The sequence below is a fragment of the Leptodactylus fuscus genome, chromosome 4 (genome assembly GCF_031893055.1).
Source record: "Leptodactylus fuscus isolate aLepFus1 chromosome 4, aLepFus1.hap2, whole genome shotgun sequence".
Classification (NCBI taxonomy): domain Eukaryota; kingdom Metazoa; phylum Chordata; class Amphibia; order Anura; family Leptodactylidae; genus Leptodactylus; species Leptodactylus fuscus.
In genome coordinates this window covers 63,201,364-63,222,087 of record NC_134268.1, presented here as the reverse complement: position 1 = coordinate 63,222,087, position 20,724 = coordinate 63,201,364, and the positions used below count along the sequence as shown (strand labels likewise).

Genomic DNA, 20,724 nt, shown 5'->3' with positions numbered 1-20,724 from the left:
TATCCAATCAGTCCTGTTTACAGCATCCAGAGATCCATATACTTCCCTCCACATACATTTAATTTGACAGTCCATTTATTACATTAGTTACCTTGTGCTGCCACATTTTAATTTACTCAGCACTTTTTCACTTTGGAGTGACATAACACTTCCTACAAAATGCCCAGGACCATTAAATATCGAGTCCCTCATGGCTCAAGTGTTTACTTTCAAGAAGGCAAGAAAGAATCAGTTTTTCAAATTTGGGCTTCATTCCATCCTCACATTTCCCTGACACATCAGAGATATCCAGTTCTGACACTTTTAAGTTAGTCTGTAAGATGAACCCAATCACTGTTTGACTCTTGACTTTCATAATAATCCATTCTCTTCTGATATTCTGGCATGCCACAAACGAAAACTTACAGTACAGCTGTTTTTAGAAGTCAGTAGTGTTCTATATTCTAAGTTCTATATATTCTAAGTTTAGCTCAGTAGAACCACAGGAGGTCCAGCACAGCCATCGTAATATAGAAGCAATACTGTGGATACAATCTACCAGTAGGTTTGTTGCCACTAGACTGCCACAAGTACATGTTACTGATGTTCCTGAGCAGAGGCATCACTAGGACAAAAGATCTTGGGCTCAAGCCCTGGGTCTTTTGAAGTGTCCTGAATGTCCCTCATCTTCAAAATCAATTGTATTGGCATTGTAATGGGCCAAGGGAGTCTATCGCTCCCTGCCCCGCTGTTCTCCCTCATGCACTACAGACCACTTTGCCTGTAGCTTATGAGAGAGAAGGTGACGTGATGACATCATTGTGCCACCTGAGCTGGGCCCCAACAGATTGGCCATAGGCCTGAGGCCTGCACCTCTTTGCAGATGGTGGCAGAAAACAGGAGTAAAATATTTATCTTTGTAGGTGGAGTTAATGGGGGTATAGGTGGAGTTAGAGGCTTGACTTAAGGTAAGCTTTGGGTTTTTTTGCACTTGAGAAAGGTTCCTGTGAGGACCGATACATGGTGTACTGCTTTTTCCAATAAAATGACATTTTGCATTCATACAAGTTGCTGGCAGACCAGATTGTTTTTTCTGTTGGGAACCCTTTTGCCTGGAGAGGGGTTTCTGCTGTTCAATTTATGGGATGATTCCAAGATTTGCTGGTGCTGCTGCAATTGTCTATTTTTAAAACTAGATAGATAGATAGATAGATAGATAGATAGATAGATAGATAGATAGATAGATACTGTAGGTAGATAGATACTGTAGATAGATAGATAGATAGATAGATAGATAGATAGATAGATAGATAGATACTGTAGATAGATAGATACTATAGATAGATAGATAGATAGATAGATAGATAGATAGATACTGTAGATAGATAGATAGATAGATAGATACTGTAGGTAGATAGATACTGTAGATAGATAGATAGATAGATAGATAGATAGATACTGTAGATAGATAGATACTGTAGATAGATAGATAGATAGATAGATAGATAGATAGATAGATAGATAGATAGATAGATACTGTAGATAGATAGATAGGAGATGCCAAGACTCTTGGAATAGGCAGACTCTGTGAGCAGGTCCTGATTTCCAGTTTAGAGGAATGTACCTTGGATTACTTGGCATCCACTAAGATTATTGGGACAATGGTTATTAAAGGGATATACATTTAGAGACATCTGCAGCAACGCACATGATCTTCCTCTGCTATTCTACTATATGAATAGTCTTCAAGGGCATTGTTACTAATGTTTTCTCATAGGACAGCTGATTCAGTGTTAAATATATATAACTCATGAATGAAAAAAAAAAAACACATCCATTATCCTCATGATTGAAATCACTTTGTATAGTATTATAGCCCACAGTAACACTGATTGACATTTTTAGCCTTTGTCTGAGTTATTGCTCCCTTTAGTTAAATATTGAAATTTTAGCCTCTCTCTGATGCATTTTAAGGCTAATTTACATATTTATAAAAAAAATATTATATTGGTTGGTCATGTTGTAGCTTTGTGTTTCTGCTCCTCTTAAAGACCACTATCTGGCACTATTATTGGCTTGGGAGGCCTTCTGGACTGAAAAGACTCCTTTTAGCTCCCTGTACTGTTGAAACCAAAAGGTAAACTCTCTGCAGTTATCACTAGCCAACTCTCCGCTCTTAGTGGTCACCTTAATGGACATTAGACAGGGGTGCAGAGAAAAATTATTAATATTTAATCAGCACAGAATTTTATACCAATTGACACAAAACAAAATGGTGCTCAAAGGTTGACAATCACTTTACCCTTTCCCACCGCAGACATTTGTTTGTTTTTATGCAACAATCTATTGTAAAATTCCTGGTGGGTGCCGTTCAGATTGGAAAAGTCAAAGTACTGTAATATCTCTGCTCTAAGGCGCTGCCACAAGGTCCCTACTGTATAAAAAGGCAGAGGTCCTATGGCCATGGCATCTACTCAGCTCCTGATTGGGCACCATATTAAATAACCTACATGACTGATAACTATGGTACTTTTGAGATGATACTAAGCGCAGGTTCACACCTGCGCTCATAGTCCAGTTTGTGCAATCCGGCTGGTTTCCGTCTTCTGCCGCACAAAACTGGACAATCAATTTTCAAACCCATTCAGTTGAATGGGTTTGCAAAGGTAACTGCCCATATGTGTCTTCATCCCGTCCGCAGGGAAACCATTTTTATTTTTTTAACCGGACACAAAGTCAGAAATGCAGGGCTGTGTGTCCAGTTAAGAAAAATGGTTTACCCACGGACAGGAAGAAGACGCACACGGGTGGTCACCTTTGTAAACCCATTCAAGTGAAAGGGTTTGAAAACTGACCGCCGGGTTTCTGTCTCCTGTCCAATTTCATGTGGCAGAAGATGGAAACCGGCTGGATCGCACAAACTAGACGAAGAGTGCATGTGTGAACCCGCCCTTAGGCAATTTTAAAGGTCCATTTTCACGCTGATTCTGACGCTGAATCCGAGTCAGAATCCAAGTGGAAAAAAGCCTCCCAATGACTTTAATGGGTTCCTTTTTTGGCTAGCGGAAAAATGGAACCCATTGAAGTCAATGGGAGGCTTTTTTTCCACGTGGATTCTGACGCAGATTCAGCGTCAAATTCAGTGAGAAAAACTCTGTGTAAATGGACCCTTAGTTCTCTTGTGCAATAAGAAAAACTATTTGTACTTTTACAAACTTCTTAAACAATTCAAAAATAGAGGTTTTTGATAACCATATTTCTGGGGTATGACTATGTTCACATCTGCGCTGGGATTTCCATTCTTCTGTTCCATTATAGGAACATAAAAACGGAAATCCCAAAACAGATAGATCCGTCGTATGTGAGACACAAGAAGACCATAAAAGAACAAATTGACTATAATGGGGTAAGTCATCATGTTGCTGACCAAAAAAAAAACACCTACCCGCAGATGTGAACATACCCATAAAGGTGATAAAATCCCGCTGTATATAGAGTTACAGGTGTTTTGAATGTCTCACCTAAAATAACACACTACCAATGCAATCTACCAGACTCGCCAGGCTTATGGATGACCTAAAGCCATGTATGCACAATATAAACTAGGACGGCTGCTTTACTGCCCAGTAATAATACTATGAGACATCCAGGGGTACGGTAAAAAATATACTAAAATATTTTCTATACAACAGTGTACAGTCTCTGCCGAGAAGGCAGAAGCTTTTCGATCAAATTAGTATGCAACATAAGGCAGCTGTATATTCAAATGGGTTTTCTAGCAATTTGGTTGTTTTCCTTATAATAACAGGAAAGAACATTTTGATTTTGAAGGTGACAGAGGCAATATTACCAGAATTAAACAATCTGAATTAGCTTTTTCATGAAATGTAATATGTTTTATGCTTTTAGATTGGATGCTTCAGTGCTTTCAGATGAGCCTTTTCACTGTCACAGTCAATGACCAGGAACAGAATAAGCTCTGGAGGTAGGATTATCCTCAAATTTAATTTTTTTTTTTTTTTATAGAAAAAGAAGTTAATAGCAAATGTTCCCAGCTAACTGTAGGTTCATCTATGCTATAACTAGAGAAACAAGACATAATATTGGAAGGAAAGAAAAGTAGAACATTAGTAAACAAAGGGGGTGTTGGGGAAGATTGCAATTCAGCCTCAGCTAGAAGCAATTCTTATCATCGAGAAAGACAAAAATAGGTGACAAGTGTGTCGGGTTTCTAAATGATCCCTAAAGGATTAGGTTTAATACCATTTAACATCGGCAGAGAAATAGTAAAATACATATGTAGGCAGGGAAAGAAAGAAAGCTGGATCTACAGTTTGCACTATTCCTTTGTAGCTATTGAGCACGTTATTAGGGTCTTTTGTAAGCAGATTACTAGAGGGAACCCTATACATGACAACATGGAAGATAGTATTGCTCATGTATAACTTTATGTGATATATATATAGTAAATGTACATACATTATACAAATTCATTGGGCAATAAATTGTGTACCTTACAGATCACTTATTTTTAAATAGAAATGTAGCGTTCATTAACCCATTAATGACCAATGTATAGAGTTTGAAGGCTGGTCACTAATGGGTCTTATTCTGCTGCAATTGACTTTCGACTTCAGTTGCGGTGGAATAATGCGGTGTCTGTAGTACTCATAGCAAGGCAGAGATTAACAGACCACCTTTAACCCCTTAGAAGCAGCAGTCGAAAGCGATTGAGAAAGTTTTGTTGGGACTGGCTTCCTCCTGGAGGCATTGGAATCCCCGATGACAAGATTGCAGGGGTCTGATGCCTTTACATCGAATAATGCATTGCAATTTATTATAAAAGCAATCAAAAGTTAAAGTCCCCTAGAGGGACAAAATAATTGTATAAAAAATAAATAAATAAAGTTTAAAAAACATAAATTAAGACATAACACCACAATAATCCCCCATCCCAAAATATTTCTAATTTGATAAAGAATAAAAATATATCACACATACACTCATAGTGGGTATTGCTGTGTCTGTAAGAACCTGAACCAGAATCCCATCCACTTTGCGGGTACTGTAAAACGCAGTACACAGCATTTTCACTACGTAAAACCTGTCCGGCCATATTGCAGAAACAAAACATTTTTTTTCTGCCAATTTTGCTGCATTTTTTGAGCCAAAACCAAGAATGGCCAGAAAAGGAATATGAAATATATATGAAGTTATGAGGTTCTTTTCTCTCTTTACACAGTAAATGGAGAGGGGAGAGATTCATTCTCCTCACACATATCTGCAAATTATTGCTCTGTGCAAATGACTTATGATTCTGCCAATCTCATAATTTACAATGTAAGAAAAGTCATTTATGCACTTGTATCTACTTTGGCTGCTTGTGTAATTACAGATAGGATATTATTCACAGACATCGACAGATTTACTTTGTTCATAGATTGCTCTTTTCCTGTGCCATGCTTGCATATATTTCCCATATATTACAGTTCAGTGTTACTGGATCCTCTATATTCTGATATCTTGGACTTTTCTCAGATATGTGTTTGCTATTGTACAGTTACTATTCTGCCAGTATCAGTAATGGATAGTGGGTGGAGCAGACTGATCCATGTGTGAAGGCTTTACTGCTCAACAAGGCCTTACACATACTTCAACTTTCATGAAAACTCAGGTACCCTTTAAGGTAGGAGCCTTGAAAAGTGGCAATGCAAAAAAACAAAACATAACTTGTTTTAACTTGCAAAAGTAGTAAAACTTGAAATATTCTATACATTTGGTATCAAGTTAATTGTAATGATCCAGTAAATACATTTACTAGGTTATTTAAAGAGGACCTTCATGTCCTCGGGCACATGCGGTTTTATATACCGCTAGAAAGCCAACAGTGTGCTGAATTCAGCACACTGTCGGCTTTCCTGTTATATGCCACGGTGGAAGAGGAATTGCTGCCGTTACCGATAGCTCTTCACTGTCAGAAGGGTGTTCCTGACAGTCTAACTGGGAACGTCTTCCTGACAGTACTGTGGGTAGCGCTATACTGTGAGGCATGTTCTTCACTGCCCAGTGATGACGCTGAGCGGTGAGGAACACCCCCCCAGTACTAGTCTATGGACAAGTACTGTCAGGAGGGATGGGGGTAAAAAATTACTGGGTGGTAAGGAACGTGTTCTAATATTCTAATCACTGGTACCATGACTAGGCTGAAGTATCATTGTGGTGAACTAGTGAGGAATTTTGATAGTGAAATCTCCCTCACAGTTCCATCACTCCCTGATGACACAAAGGAGATGTCAATCGTACCCAGTACATGTGATAAACAAGTGGTCAGCAGGACTAGGTCGTAGCTGCTCCCTGCCCATGTGACCACTGATACTTATGTTATATTACATATGGAGAAAGCTAGGGTAGAACCTCTGGAGGAACTCCATTTCCTGATGCTTCCTTGTGACATGGGATAGTTCCAATGCCACGTATAAAATGGGTTTTGAGTTCAAGCGCTATTAGTTGTTGTGACTACCTCACAACAACCAAAGGCGAGAGGCCATTTTTTTGGTTATACTAGTATATCTCCCTTGTATTATTGTATCACACGATGTGCCGCTCAGCATATCTTCCTTCTTCTCGTTATTTTACATATGACTTTTTACATTTTCAAATGTTTATAATTTCCATTTGCTGCAACAGAAAGATTACAGAGTGAAAGGAATGACTTCATCTCGCACATGGTGGCCCCAATTTATGGTGGAAAAACCACCTGACAGGTTCCCTGTAATAAGAAAATTACATTTTGTCGCCCTTTTAACCATATATTTTGTCAGCTGTAAAGCTTTTGTTTTCTTCTAAAAAATATGGTCAAAGCATTACTGTTACAAGGTTGCAAAATATGTATCAACTCATTATGCCTGATGTTTTTGCCAAAAAGTGGAATACATGTATTATTGACTAGATACATTTCTGCAATGCTACATAACACTTTCCTAAATAAGTCACGGATTTGGCAGGGTGGTAAGGAAAACAAATCTGTCACCCACTAGTGATTTGAAATACATGAGAGCTTGGAGTCTAGAGGAGGAGCTCTGTCTCTTTAACAGATTAATATCATCTCTAGATTTCTGCATTCTTCTGCGTGATAGACTAATTAGGATCCTATGTTGCACATATTATAGTTCTTATTGTTTATGCTTCAACACACAGTAATTGTGCTTTGCGATACTCATTCAGGGTAAGTATAGTTTACTGCTTTGTTAACACTTCCTTGTTATCACACTCTAATGATTCTTGTAAGATTGGTCAATATAGGGGAAACCTGAATATGTAAAGATGCAGTCCAGATAATGCACTAAGAGTCTGGATATCATGAGAAGACACAAAACTGATTTCCAACTGCTGGGTCCCACTATATGGGGTGGTGCAGATGAGAGATGGTAGGGATCTTAGTGGCAAGAGCAGTGCTCTTAGGGCCGAAGGCCAAATCTACAAATGTGACCTACATAACAAATTAATTTTGTTTATCACTGTAATGTGGTCTGTACAGGGGTGCCCTGTGTTCACACAGAGGATTTTTCCATGGCTTTGGGGGAGGATTTCGCCCCCAAATTCGGAGCAAATTCCTCCTGGAATCTGCCTCCCGTTGTTTTTAATGGGAGGTAGAGATTGCTGCAGGACACTTAAAAAAGAAACCTCCTGCTTCATCTTGCTGTGGATTCAGTCGCGGGGTCTGTGGCTGGAGACTCCCTCCTGATTAGGCTTATTCGTCCGGGTCTAATGTAGAGTGGGATGCCGCGACGGAGTGCCAATTGACTACAATACAAAATGCTGGCAGCAGAAAATGAAGAGGAATTCCTCTTCTTTTTTCGCCGTGTGAACGTACCCTAACACAGTTGTGACAGTTGGATATACTTGGGAGAGGTGGTAGACTCCCTTTAACAGGGCACTTATCCATTTATTTTTCAAGGGGCCTCTTTACCAGTGAATTTTACTGAAAGTGCTTATATAAGGTATTTTAAAAAGTCATATTAAAATTTCCATCTGGCAATGAATGTGACCAGACTTAAGTGATCTCTAGTTTAGTTAACTATTTAGATTTCTTATGAAAGCAATTCAAAACTATATCACAATATACTAACAAAAACCATGAAAGGCTGCTTTCTTGATAACTTGATAACTTATCAGGATGTCATGTTACTTTGAGAAGAGGGGTTTAAAGGGGTTGTCCCATTACAGACATTAATCCCCTATCTACAGGACATAGGATAAGTGTCCGAACTCTGGAGATCCAATCGTCAGGTTCCCCAGTAATCAAAAGACTGGGACCAAAAGTCCCCCTATGGCCTTGTGAATGGAGTGCCAATGCACATGCATGACCAGTGCTCCATTTACTTTTATGAGGCTGCCAAGACTGTAATTTGATCGGGCCCCCAAAAATTGGATACATATCCATAGGGGCAAAACCCCTTTAACTTTTTTACCCTACACAGATTATCACCCACATGTACAGTACAAGCTGGGAGAGATAAAACTAAAATACAATAAAGTGATGTCTTACATTAGACAACATACACATACACAGTCCAGTCACATTAATGTGACCAACTCTCAAAATCCAGAGTAACCACCTTTGGCAGAGCGGACCACTGTTAGACGTGCAGATAGAGAGGGGATGTTGTGATGATGTTCATCGGGATATTGAGCCATGGCGCGAACAACCCGATCGAGGTGGTCCCACAGATTCTCGATTAGGTTCAAGTCCGGGGAATTTGCTGGCCAAGGGAGAACGGTAAGCTCACCCTGGTGCTCCTCGAACCACGCACATACACTGCGAGCTTTATGACATGTCGCATTGTCCTGCTGGTAGATGCCATCATCCTGAGGAAAAACAATTCACACGTAGGGGTGAACATGGTCTGCAAGGATAGATGCATACTTGTGTTGATCCATTGTGCCTTCCACAATGATGAGTGCACCCAGATGGCCGCTGACACCTGCTTTCTGAGATTGGTTCTTTAACGTTGATGTCAAAAGTAGGCGGTGGTCACATTAATATGACTGGACTGTGTATTTGTTATAGTTAGGAAATAGAGAATGACTGTATGAATGGTGTTTCACTGTTGGCAGTGACTGGATATTGTAGTCACATAATTGCTAATAGATAGATACAGTATTCTGTCTGAAGTATACATATTTAGACCCCTATAAGAAAAGTATATTATCAGCACATACAAGAAAATGATTACTTGTATCAATATGTGCTTTCTATCATTGGAAAAGTTTTGTTGCATATGCAGTAGTAAATTCTATAAAAATGTATATCTGAAACAAATTATTCCAGCCAAAATAATACAAAATTCCTCCAGCATCCTCAATGCCTCCTTTATCTTATTATGTGCCTGACATATTATTTCAATTTAACATATGTGGGGTCAATTTATGCTGAATAGTTATTAGAAGCCATGATAACAAAAGTCATTACACTGCAGTTCCGTTTTGACAGTAAAAATTTCTGCAACATTATCACAAATCCTCCTGCATTAGTGCAATGATCCTTACTATAGTTTCATATTAGAATGAAAAGGCCGCTCCAGCATACTTGATAAAAACTTCTTCCTAGCTCGTATTTTATACTTGTGTGTTTTTGAAATCTGTCACGTTTTATAAGGGTTTATTTTTCCAAGAAAAAAGCAAATAAATTAAAAAAGAAAAAATTAACCCATTCTTATCACAGCACTAAAAGTCCTATGCTTCCATGCAGTGACATCACCGGAGTCCTGTTGAAAAGGGGCATGATATCTCTGCTACAGAGTTTTTAGGCGGGTAATATGCCAATTAATAGTACACAACTATTAACAAATGTTGTATAACACCAACAATCACATATTTGCACCTAAATATAGCACTTTTTTCCCATTGTGTTGATTTTTCAAGGTCCATAACTTTAAAAAGGTCAAAGGACAAATCTAAGCTAAAATGTGACCACAATCTCTGCTCCTGCAATGTTAAATACTGTTGTGTCAAAAAAGACACAATTATGATAAAGCTGATATATTTCTGATTCTGCATATAGTAGTGCAATGGATGGGAACTATTTTATTAGCCCCGGTTCACATCTGCGTTTGGTATTTCATTCGGGAAGTCCGCTTGGGGACCCCCTGAACGGACTTCCAACGCATTAAAAAGCGGTGCGCAATGAAACCACATGGACCCCATAGACTATAAGGGAGTCCGTGTGTTTTCCGTGCGGTGTCTGCATAATTCACGCGGAGATAAAAGTAGTTCTTGAAGTACTTCTCTCTCTGCATGACTCGTGTGGAAAACACACGGACCCCATTACAGTCTATTGGATCCGTGTGCTTTCACTACTCACAGCTTTTTAATGCATTCGGGTATTCCGTCCGGGGGGCGACATGCAGACACCCCGAACAGAATATGAAATGCAGATGTGAACCAGGCCTTACTCTTATTAGTAATCTGTATAAAAAAAAACTTACAAATGAACATTTTTAAAAACACCAAACCATAGTTTTAAATATGCAAGAAAGTAATTGAACTGTCCTATGCCAGTGAGATGGTAGGTCGAAGGATGGCTCAGTGATCATGTTATACAGAATCAAAGGAGAAGCCCAAGTGACGTAAATAATCCAATATTCAGTGCGTCTGTGCTCCATAGCAGTGTCTTTACATTTGATATCTTTATGTGACTTTTTTATCTCATTATTAAAAAAAAAAAAAGTTACAAAACATTTTTTGTGGTTCAGATATGTAACTGATGTATGACCAGTTGTTAAATCTGGGCATGCATAGATAATACCTTTGGAAATATGGTTGAGGACTTTTTGAAGACATTCTGTCCAATATATATAAATGATGATTTCTCACTTTTTCATAACAGTAAAATAAAATAATAAATTCTGAGACCATAGCCTTATGAAAAATCACGCCATACCAAAATGTTGAAACAAAAATAAGTTAAAAATTATTTTTTAAACCATTTAACCCCTTCCCACCGATGGCATTTTTTGATTTTTGTTTTTCGTTTTTGACTCCCCTCCTTCTAAACCCCATAACTTTTTTATTTCTCCGCTCCCAGAGCCATATGAGGTCTTAATTTTTGCGGGACAATTTTTTCTTCATGATGCTACCATTAATTATTCTATATAATGTACTGGGAAGCAGGAAAAAAATTCTGAATGGGGTGGATTTGAAGAAAAAATGCATTTCTGCGACTTTCTTACGGGCTTTGGTTTTACGGCGTTCACTGTGCAGCCAAAATGACATGTCCCCTATATTCTGTGTTTCAGTACGGTTCCAGGGATACCAAATTTATATGGTTTTATTTACATTTTGACCCCTAAAAAAAATTCCAAAACGGTGTTAAAAATTTTTTTTTCTAAAAGTCGCCATATTCCGACGGCCGTAACTTTTTTATACATAGGTGTACGGGGATGCATAGGGCGTCTTTTTTTGCGGGGCCGGGTGTACTTTTTAGTTCTACCATTTTCGGGAAATGTTATAGCTTTGATCACTTTTTATTCAAATTTTTATCAGAATCAAAACAGTGAAAAAACGGCGGTTTGGCACTTTTGACTATTTTTCCTGCTACGGCGTTTACTAAACAGGAAAAATATTTTTATAGATTTGTAGAGCGGGCGATTTCGGACGCGGGGATACCTAACATGTATGTGTTTCACAGTTTTTAACTACTTTTATATTTGTTCTAGGGAAAGGGGGGTGATTTGAACTTTTAATACTTTTTATATTTTTTTATATTTTTTTTTTTACTTTTTTTTTTATTTTTTTTTCTGCATTTATTAGACCCCCTAGGGGTGTTGAACCCCAGGGGGTCTGATCACTAATGCAATGCATTACAATGCTAATGCATTGCAAAAAATCATCATCTCTTTTGCATGCTGCATAGACCAGCCTGCAAAAGAGAGAATTTGCAGACCGGCTGGGAGCCTTTAACAAGGCTCTCGGCTGTCATGGCAACATGACGTCGGCCCTGGAGCATGCTCCAGGAGCCGGCGATCCCTGCCAAAATGGCGCCTCCGGCGCCTTTGACAGCAGCGCCGGAGGGGTTAATGCCTCCGATCGGTCCGGGGACCGATCGGAGGCATTAGAGCCGGTTGTCTACTGCTTAAAGCAGTAGACACCCGGTGGCTATGGCGGCCGCCCGGCTCCCGGGCGGTCGCCATAGTTACAGACCCGACACGAGCCGTACTATTACGGCGCATGTCGGGAAGGGGTTAAAATATCCTGACATTTCATCACATTTCCAGTGCAAAAATGTATGATTATCTAGAATTTCATAAGACCAAATATAAACCCTGAACAAAGATTCAGAAGACAGCACTCATGCACTAGAGTTATCACATTACACTAGAATTATTATACTGTAATTTCTTGTAGTTTTTTGATACAGAATTGTTGGTGTTAACGTTTCATGCATCCAGCCCGGCTGACTCAGCTTAACCTGCACTTGAGAAAGGACCCGTGGTGGTCCGAAACGCGTTGTGCCTTTAATTGTTTTTACAATAAAAAGAACCTACCTTCTACCACTACATCTACTTTTCCTGCTATTATTCAAGACCTACCAGTGAGCGCAGACCCTTGCCCTCCAGTACTTTAACGTTTTATTTTTAGCTGCCCTCCTCACAGTTCTCCATCCTTAGGGCCGTTTCACACAACTGTTTTTGGGTGGGGAGAAATGGTCCATGTATCAGCCCTATTTAACATACACGGTTTGGCTGAACTGAACTCAACGTGCCAGTTCAGCCCAGCCTTCAGTCTGGTAATTCAGGACGCTATATGGAACATTTTTCCCGCCAAGTCCTAATATTTCTTTAATGCTTAACCCTTAAGTACTATCATGGTGTCTATCATACACCACTACCATAGACATATCATTATGATACAAACCATGATAGTACTTAAGGGTTAAATTAGAATTTAAACATTTTACATTAACAACTCTTTACAACTAAAGAAGAAAAGGCAAATTCATGTTGACCATCCATTGAGCATGCTTTCGCTCAGAAAATGTATTTTATCTACAGAACTTTTCCTGCTTCAGGACTGCAAAAGCAAATTAAGATTTTAGGGCCTATAAAAATTGAGATTAACATAATATTCCAATGTAATATTACCCCTTGTAAGATCTCATCTCAAATATAGTATTCAATTTTGGGCTCCACTTTCTATAAAGGATATAAGAGAGCTAGAGGGGGTTCAAAGGACGCCAACTAGATAATGACCTGGGATGGAAGGTCTTTCTCACATTGAGAGGCTAGAAAAAGTGAGCTTAAAATATAAGCACACAATGTATTTGTTACAAGAAGTGCACAAAAGACTGGGGACATTCTTTATAGGTGGAGGAAATGGGGTCTAGACATCGATACAGGTAATTGTTTTTTACAGTCAAAGTAGTCAAAGTATGAAATGCGATACTCAGGGGAGTAGTAAAGGCAGATACCATAAAAAGGACTACACACTTATACAGGGGTAATAATTAATCTAACGGTAATTAAAAATTCTATACTAGATTTTTGGAAATGAGTTGTAACATCTCTGCCTGTTCTGGTCTCTGCGCCACCCTCTGCTCGCATGCTGTAGCGCAGGAGGAGTGTGCAGTTTGATAACTCCCTCTGATCCTCTAAGAGTTAAGTTTTGTTTTGCCCTGTGATTGACAGCCTGCCTTCCTATCAGGTTCAGGGCGGGTTCTTCCTCCCTATTTATTCTTGGTTCGCATTCACATTGTTGCTTGCTGTTGCTTTGTGCGTGCTGGCTTTTTCTCTTGCTGTTTATTCATGTATTCTGATTCTTGACCTCTGGCTTTCCCTATTGACTACTCTTTTGGATATCGATTTTGACACTGAATTACTCGACTGTTACCAAACCCTGGCTAACTGGCTTCCCTTTGTTGTTGTTCATCTTGTCTGTGTGTTGTGTCTCATGTATATAGGAAGGGATCGTCTCCAAGTTGCCGCCTATTACATAGGATAGGACTAGGCAAGCAGGAAGGGACAGTGGGAGGCTTCAGCTTAGGGCTCACTGTCTCTTGTGCTCCTTCCCAGGGTTTCCAGCAGCTACTGGGGAATTGCTCCTATTGCAATTCCCTTACATGAGTGGCTGATCCAGGGATTCATTCTGGTTTCCATGTTTGGCATAAGCAAGGTATTTTCCCCTAATATGAGGTAATGGGTGCCTGCCTCATTACAGTTTCTGCCTTCCTCTTGATTTACAACATAACACTCTACATTGAACTTGATGTTTTTTTCAACTTTATGAACTATAACTATAACTATGAAGAACATGGGTGATATATAAAAGCAGACTGTAACATGGCATAAGTCAACAATACATATTATAAAAAAGTCTTAATTGTAACTCCATAATAAATATACATACGTTACAGAAAGTGTTGCCTCTAAAATTACCTGTAAATAATCTCTCAGTGTCGCCTCCATTTTTATCCTGCTCTCATAGCTGACCATTAGCTTGTCTTTCTCATCCAAATAGCTGGTCTGCAGCATCTTATATTCTTTGGCTAATGAAACATTTTCCTTAACTGCTGTCTCCAAGGCTTCCTGTAGAAAAATAATAGAATATTTACTATAGAGAATTTAAATAAAGTAAGGGGTATATATATATATATCAGCAATTCTAAAAATAGAAAAGAAGCCATGTTTTTAATAGAGATGGGTAAACCTTTGAAGATATATTGTCTCGGGTTCCCTGGGCAGGTTTTTTGGATTAGCTGGAATCATTACTATCACCATTGACCACCTTATTTCTCTGATGTCACCTTGACCCTACTTTATCCACAAAAGAATCATCATTGGAAATGTCATCATATTTCCCTTTTTTTTTCTGACTCATCATAGACATAGGATTCTTGCAATACCTCCTAACTTCCACATCCAGATTTCCCCCAGTGCTCCTACCTGAACGACTACCAGTACCACACCCCACCAACAGTCATGTCTTCCTCTTCTACATCTGCCTTGTCTACTTGCATCTTTTTCCGCAGATTTCACAGTACTACTAGGGATCTATGTCAGTGAGGAAGATGAATTAGACATGGTTGACAGTCCAGAAAGGTCCTGCTGTAAATTACATGTTACAATATTATAGGAGGAGGAACACACAGAAAGTAACAAAACTCTTGGATATAATATTCCCCTTGACTGAGATGAACAAGTTAAGTAATCAAAATGTCATCTTCATTCTCAGAAGTACAACAATCCTGTGACTACTGGCAGTGCCACCAAAACCAGAAGTAGTGTTGCTGCTTGCACCCATATTCTTATTGTTAGAACTTGCTAGTGTTCCCTCCCCTCTTGTTGCCTGTCCTCTGCCCTGTTTTCTACCATTTTACTTCACACTGCTTATATAATAGTGATTGGCAACCCTTTGTGTATGTTTTTTGTTTATTTTACAAAATACTATTTAAAGAAAAATAGGAAAATATTGGGTGATCTGGTAAGTGAGTATTAGATTAAAAGTCACTTTGTATGTGTTGGATAACAAAAAAAAAAACCTTAACTAAAGGAGATCTTTCAGTAAAGACAACAACACAGTGTGTCAGTCAGATTTTCTTTAGTCATAATGACACTTTGTATGTATTTCATGCACACAAAAATAACATTATAACCCTTAAAAAAAATTTGAGCTAACAATGTAAGACACTCTGTGGAGAATTAAATATCACAGTTCAGGAATATAAAGTAATAGAAATGGGCAATGGCAAATCTGACACTGTAAAAAAAATGCTTTATTGCCATTGCTCTCTGTGACAGAATCCGCAAAATAATTATGAGTTGTATGCCTGCTGAGATCTCATGTCTTCCCTTGGAAAAAATTTAGGGAAACTGCAAAATTTCAACACATTTGTCTAACTTTACACCACTGACTGTGTGCCAATTCAGGGACATTGGAGTATTTTTCTAGCTAATAAGTTCACATTAGCCTCGACTCACCATTGTTCTGGTCTATCAGTGGTTACATATGGAGCTCAAAGGACCCAATAGACTATAATGAGGTCCATCAGTTGTCCATCATTTTAAAACTAAAAACACCAAGCAAAAAAGTTGTGCATGCAGAATTTTTTGTCTGCTGATTTCAGAGACTATGGTGCAAATGTGAACATAGCCTAAGACACCATTGTCAAAAGAGGTTCCAAATGATCTAAAGTACATAATCAAAATGGTGCAAAGCATGTAAACCAGTTATTCAATGCAAACTGAGACAGAATACTAAAAACATTTATTTTAGTAAATCTCCTCCAAAGTCCAACACACAAAGCTTTTTTGATTTTTTTCAATACAGTCCTTTTTTTATATTAAGATACCCAATTATTACCCCATTGAATTTTTAGTAATTAAAAAATTATATATATATATATATATATATATATATATATATATATATATATATCTTCCTCTTGTACAAACTTACAATGTTTGTGGAATTAATCTTCAATTGAGAAATACTGACTGGGAGGAAGAAGAAGCCTTGGAATTCTATACCAAATACCCTCCATTCAGGCATGAAGAATCAATAGTGACTCCTCTGGACCATAAGCAATCAACAATGAGGGATGGGGCACTGGACTTTCCATATACCATTCCTTACAAAACACTCAGACTTAAAGGCACTTTACAAAACAGGCAAATTACTACTCTACAATATATCTATTGCCAGGTAAACCTACATATTTCGCAAAGATGTTCCTTTGTAAACTATCTTATAGAAGATCTTTCGCCTTTCCTTGTTTATTAATTATTTATTTACATACAACATACTTATGTTAATATTACCTTTTATAAAGGTGACAAGTGCTCTGACAAAAATGATGAAAAGGTGACACATTCTAGCTTATATTTGCGCCTATGATTTATGTTCAGACTACATATTCCCATTTGGTGGATCTACAGTACAAGCCTTGATCTTATTCATGTTTTCCATACCCATACAGCATCATGTCAAAAATCCTTTGATTTCCTACTCTCCTCTACCCGTCACCCATTCTACCCTACTAACCATCTAAGGGAGCTTTCGCACGGAGTTTACGCTCCGCTCATTCTGAACGTAAACTTGTTCGGAATCAGCAGCAGAAAAACAGATCCCATTGATTTCTATGGGTGCAGGCATATGTGCATATCACATTGAAAGCAATGGGTAAAAAAGCCGCCCATTGATTTCAATGGGTAGCACGCGTATGCCGGCACCCATAGAAATCAATGGGATCTGTTTTTACGCCGCTCATTCTGAACGAGTTTACGTTCAGAATGAGCGAAGCGTAAACTCCTTGTGAAGGCTCCCTAACACTTAAATATATATGAATACAATTTTAAAAAGCTGCAATCTTATATACAGTATGGCAAGTTGAGTGCTAGTAATGATATTCTATGTTATCTGAAGAAGCAGGTAAAGAGTAACATGATGTCCATATAAAGAAGACACTCATTTTCATAACTAAAGTTAAATCAGAGACTCTGAGTGTGATCTATAATGAGATAATAAGACTCCAATGCTGCCTGAACTACCAACAATCTGCTTTTCATTCCTCTTGTTACACTTAATGCTGCACATGATTCATTAGTAAGCTACACCGATCCACTTGGTTACTCAAGTCATTTTACCAAGCTCAAGACCGAGCTATAGCAAACAAAAGCCTTTTAAAAAGCCGTGGACCCAATAAGTATGACAGTCAATACGTGGGATTTATCTTCTTATTTCAGAGCGCTTGCAACATTTAGAGATATAGAATAAAACAATGAGACAACCTAAAATGTAAAGCTAACTACCCCAATGAAATTATAACTGTGCTCGTATTATCTGTGCTCTCCAATAATTCACCCATATTACACATTTTTAGACAAACCTTGCCCAGATGGGAAATGCTGCCCATACGAGCTTCTATGCAGCAGTAGGTCCCCAATGTTATGTTACGCTCCGAAACATCCTTTACTAAGTGTCCATCTCAACTTTCTAAGGCTAGACACAGTGACAATGATTTGGATGCCCTGTTCCTTAGAATTCTGTGTGTGTGTGTTTATAAAGTTGGATATAAAACTCTGGTATGGGGCACCCATACCTCTGAATACACTTTGAACAGTCAATGTGAAAAAAATCTCATAGGGAATGGATAATCGGACCATTAGACCATGTGACCCACACATGTGATTAGCTGAATCCCACTCTGCATTCTGTGTGGTCCAGAAGTCACATTCTCTATTTATTACTCTGCATACAGATAGGATGATCAATAAGGCTAGTTTGTTCTAACAATAGGACTGAAATGGTCATTTAAGATATGACATGTAAACACCCAGTTATCCATTTTTTACCTGCACTACTGTTTAACCCATCACATTTTTAAAGTGTCACTTTAAAGGCTAAGATTACTTAAAGGGGTATTCCCATCTGGGGTATATATGGCATGTCCACAACAAGGACCCACATCTTGAAAATGAGAATGACCTGACCCACATGTCATGGCTGTAGTGAGCAGAGACAAAGATACTCAAGTGCAGCTCTCTCCATTTACTTTTATGAGAAATCTGAGAATACCCGAGCCTCCCTGCGTGACTTTTCTTAGAAATCCCACAAAAGTAAATGGAGAGATAAGGTGAATATACAATGAATGTGCCAAATAGGAATACCGATTAAATGAGTGATTTTAAAAAAAGTTAACATATTAGTGCTTAAAGAGGGACTTTCACCTCCATCAGTTCTAGTTTTTATCTAGTTCTTAGCATCTGTGAGTAGGCACTACTATACTGATTCCAGCACAGTTAGATTACTAGCTCTCACCATTTCTGAAAAGCAAGCCCAGTTTTGGTGCCTGATGTGCTATTTTTGCTTTGTAATGTCAGAAGGGCAGTGTCAGGCAGGGGGTGATTCAGAGCTCCAATCAGAGGCAGCCAGTGTCAGAGCTCAGAATCCCACCCCTTGTCTGCTCCTGCCTGACACTGCCCGCCTGACAGTACAGAGACTAAATAGCATATCAGGCACCAAAACTAATGGCATTGATTGCTGAGGAACTGTGGGGGCTAGAGAAATATCAACTGTGCTAGAATCAGTGGAGCAGTGTCTATTAAAGGATGCAAAGAACTGGACCTGTTGGAGATCGTGAAAGGTTTTCTGTAACGTTACACCTTCCCTAAACCTGTCAGGATGGCAGCCTAAACTTTTTTTTAATGCAATTAGACATAAACCTCCGTCATTAAGCTGTAATGGAGCTGGTAAATGTTCATGTTTAAGGGGGGCCTATTCAAAAGTTTTGCTATAGGGGTCCAGCCTTTTCTAGTTATGCCCCTTACATTGTACTGTATATGGACAACTTGTTACTGGGAGTATGGAGACCCATAAGACTCTAGTTATCCCCTGTATAAGAGGTTTATATTTGTAAAAGTACATTATTTAACTATCAGTTTCATGTCAAGACCAGAGTTTTCACCCCTGTGAGCTTCTCATATGAATCTAAGACTTGTTAGAAAATCATTTGGGGGGGCCACACGGTGACTCAGTGGTTAGCACTGCAGCCTTGCAGCGCTGGAGTCCTGGTGTTCAAATCCCACCAAGGGCAAAAAACCATCTGCAAGGAGTTTGTATGTTCTCCCCGTGTTTGCATGGATTTCCATCCCACATTTCAAAAAGACATACTGATAGGGAAAAATGTACATTGTGAGCTGAATGTGGGCTCACAATCTACATTTAAAAAAAAGAAAGAAAATCATTTGGATTTAGAAGGCACATTTTCTAGAACTTCCTAAATTTTCTTATACTACATAGACCAATATAGATCAATATTCTCTCCTTATAGAATGCTGCCTTCAGGATGATCATTATATCACGTCAGGGATATAATGTGCACATTACTACAAATCTGCTTGGTGATTATGGCTTACATACTACTCCCATATAAATGCATCCTGCTGGTAATCTCCTCCAGGTTATCTTACTCTGTGATCTATAGCAGGGGTAGGGAACCTTCCGCTCTCCAGCTGCAGTAAAAATGCAACCCCCATCATGTTCCATTCACTTCCATGGGAGTTCCAAGAACAGCAGAGCAAGTATACATGCTGAGAGTTGTAGTTTTGCAACAGCTGGAGAGCTAAACGTTCCCTACCCCTGTTCTAGAGGTTTAGGATTGGCTATGCTTTATACCCAAGCTATGAGTCCTCACCCGTCCACGTATGGAGATAGCTTTTATGTAATACATTCCAGGTTCACTAAAGAACTGCTAAGATTGTACTACAGTTTGTTCATTTAGATAATACTGTATAATAATATATTGAAAAAAACTATGTATTATGTGTATAAATTCCAGCTCTTAAATACTCTGCACAGCTCTGAGCAGCACGTAAATGGTGCATATTCAGTTGGTTTAAAATATTAGACAAAGTTCTATAATCTAGACCATTCTTCAAGGGCTCAATAGACTAAGAACAAACTAAACAAGCAGCTTGCAGGATAAAATATAGACTGAACGACAGGCAGGCACCAGTCTGTGTCCTCCACTCACCTTCAAGTAGTCTAGCGCCTGGCATGGGAATATATTAAGTAGGAGCATTAATATTTTGATAAGAGGGGGGTGGAGAAGAAAAATGCGAACTGAACGCCGGGAGAATGTAAGGGATAAATTAAATAAAAATGTTCATTTTTCCTGCCCCTTTTAATCTTACTGACGTATTCAAACTATTGGACATGTACTGTAACCGAATATCTCAACTGTACCTGAAG

The 20,724-nt window shown here is 38.7% G+C and overlaps 1 protein-coding gene across 1 annotated transcript in view; it reads right to left on the bottom strand.

Annotated features, from left to right (window-relative positions):
• Positions 1-20,724, bottom strand: part of CCDC178 (coiled-coil domain containing 178) — a 217,979-nt gene that overhangs the window by 74,728 nt on the left and 122,527 nt on the right. The window contains exon 17 of the mRNA XM_075270518.1: positions 14,412-14,561. Coding sequence (XP_075126619.1) covers positions 14,412-14,561 — 150 coding nt within the window. The remainder of the gene's footprint in view (positions 1-14,411; positions 14,562-20,724) is intronic.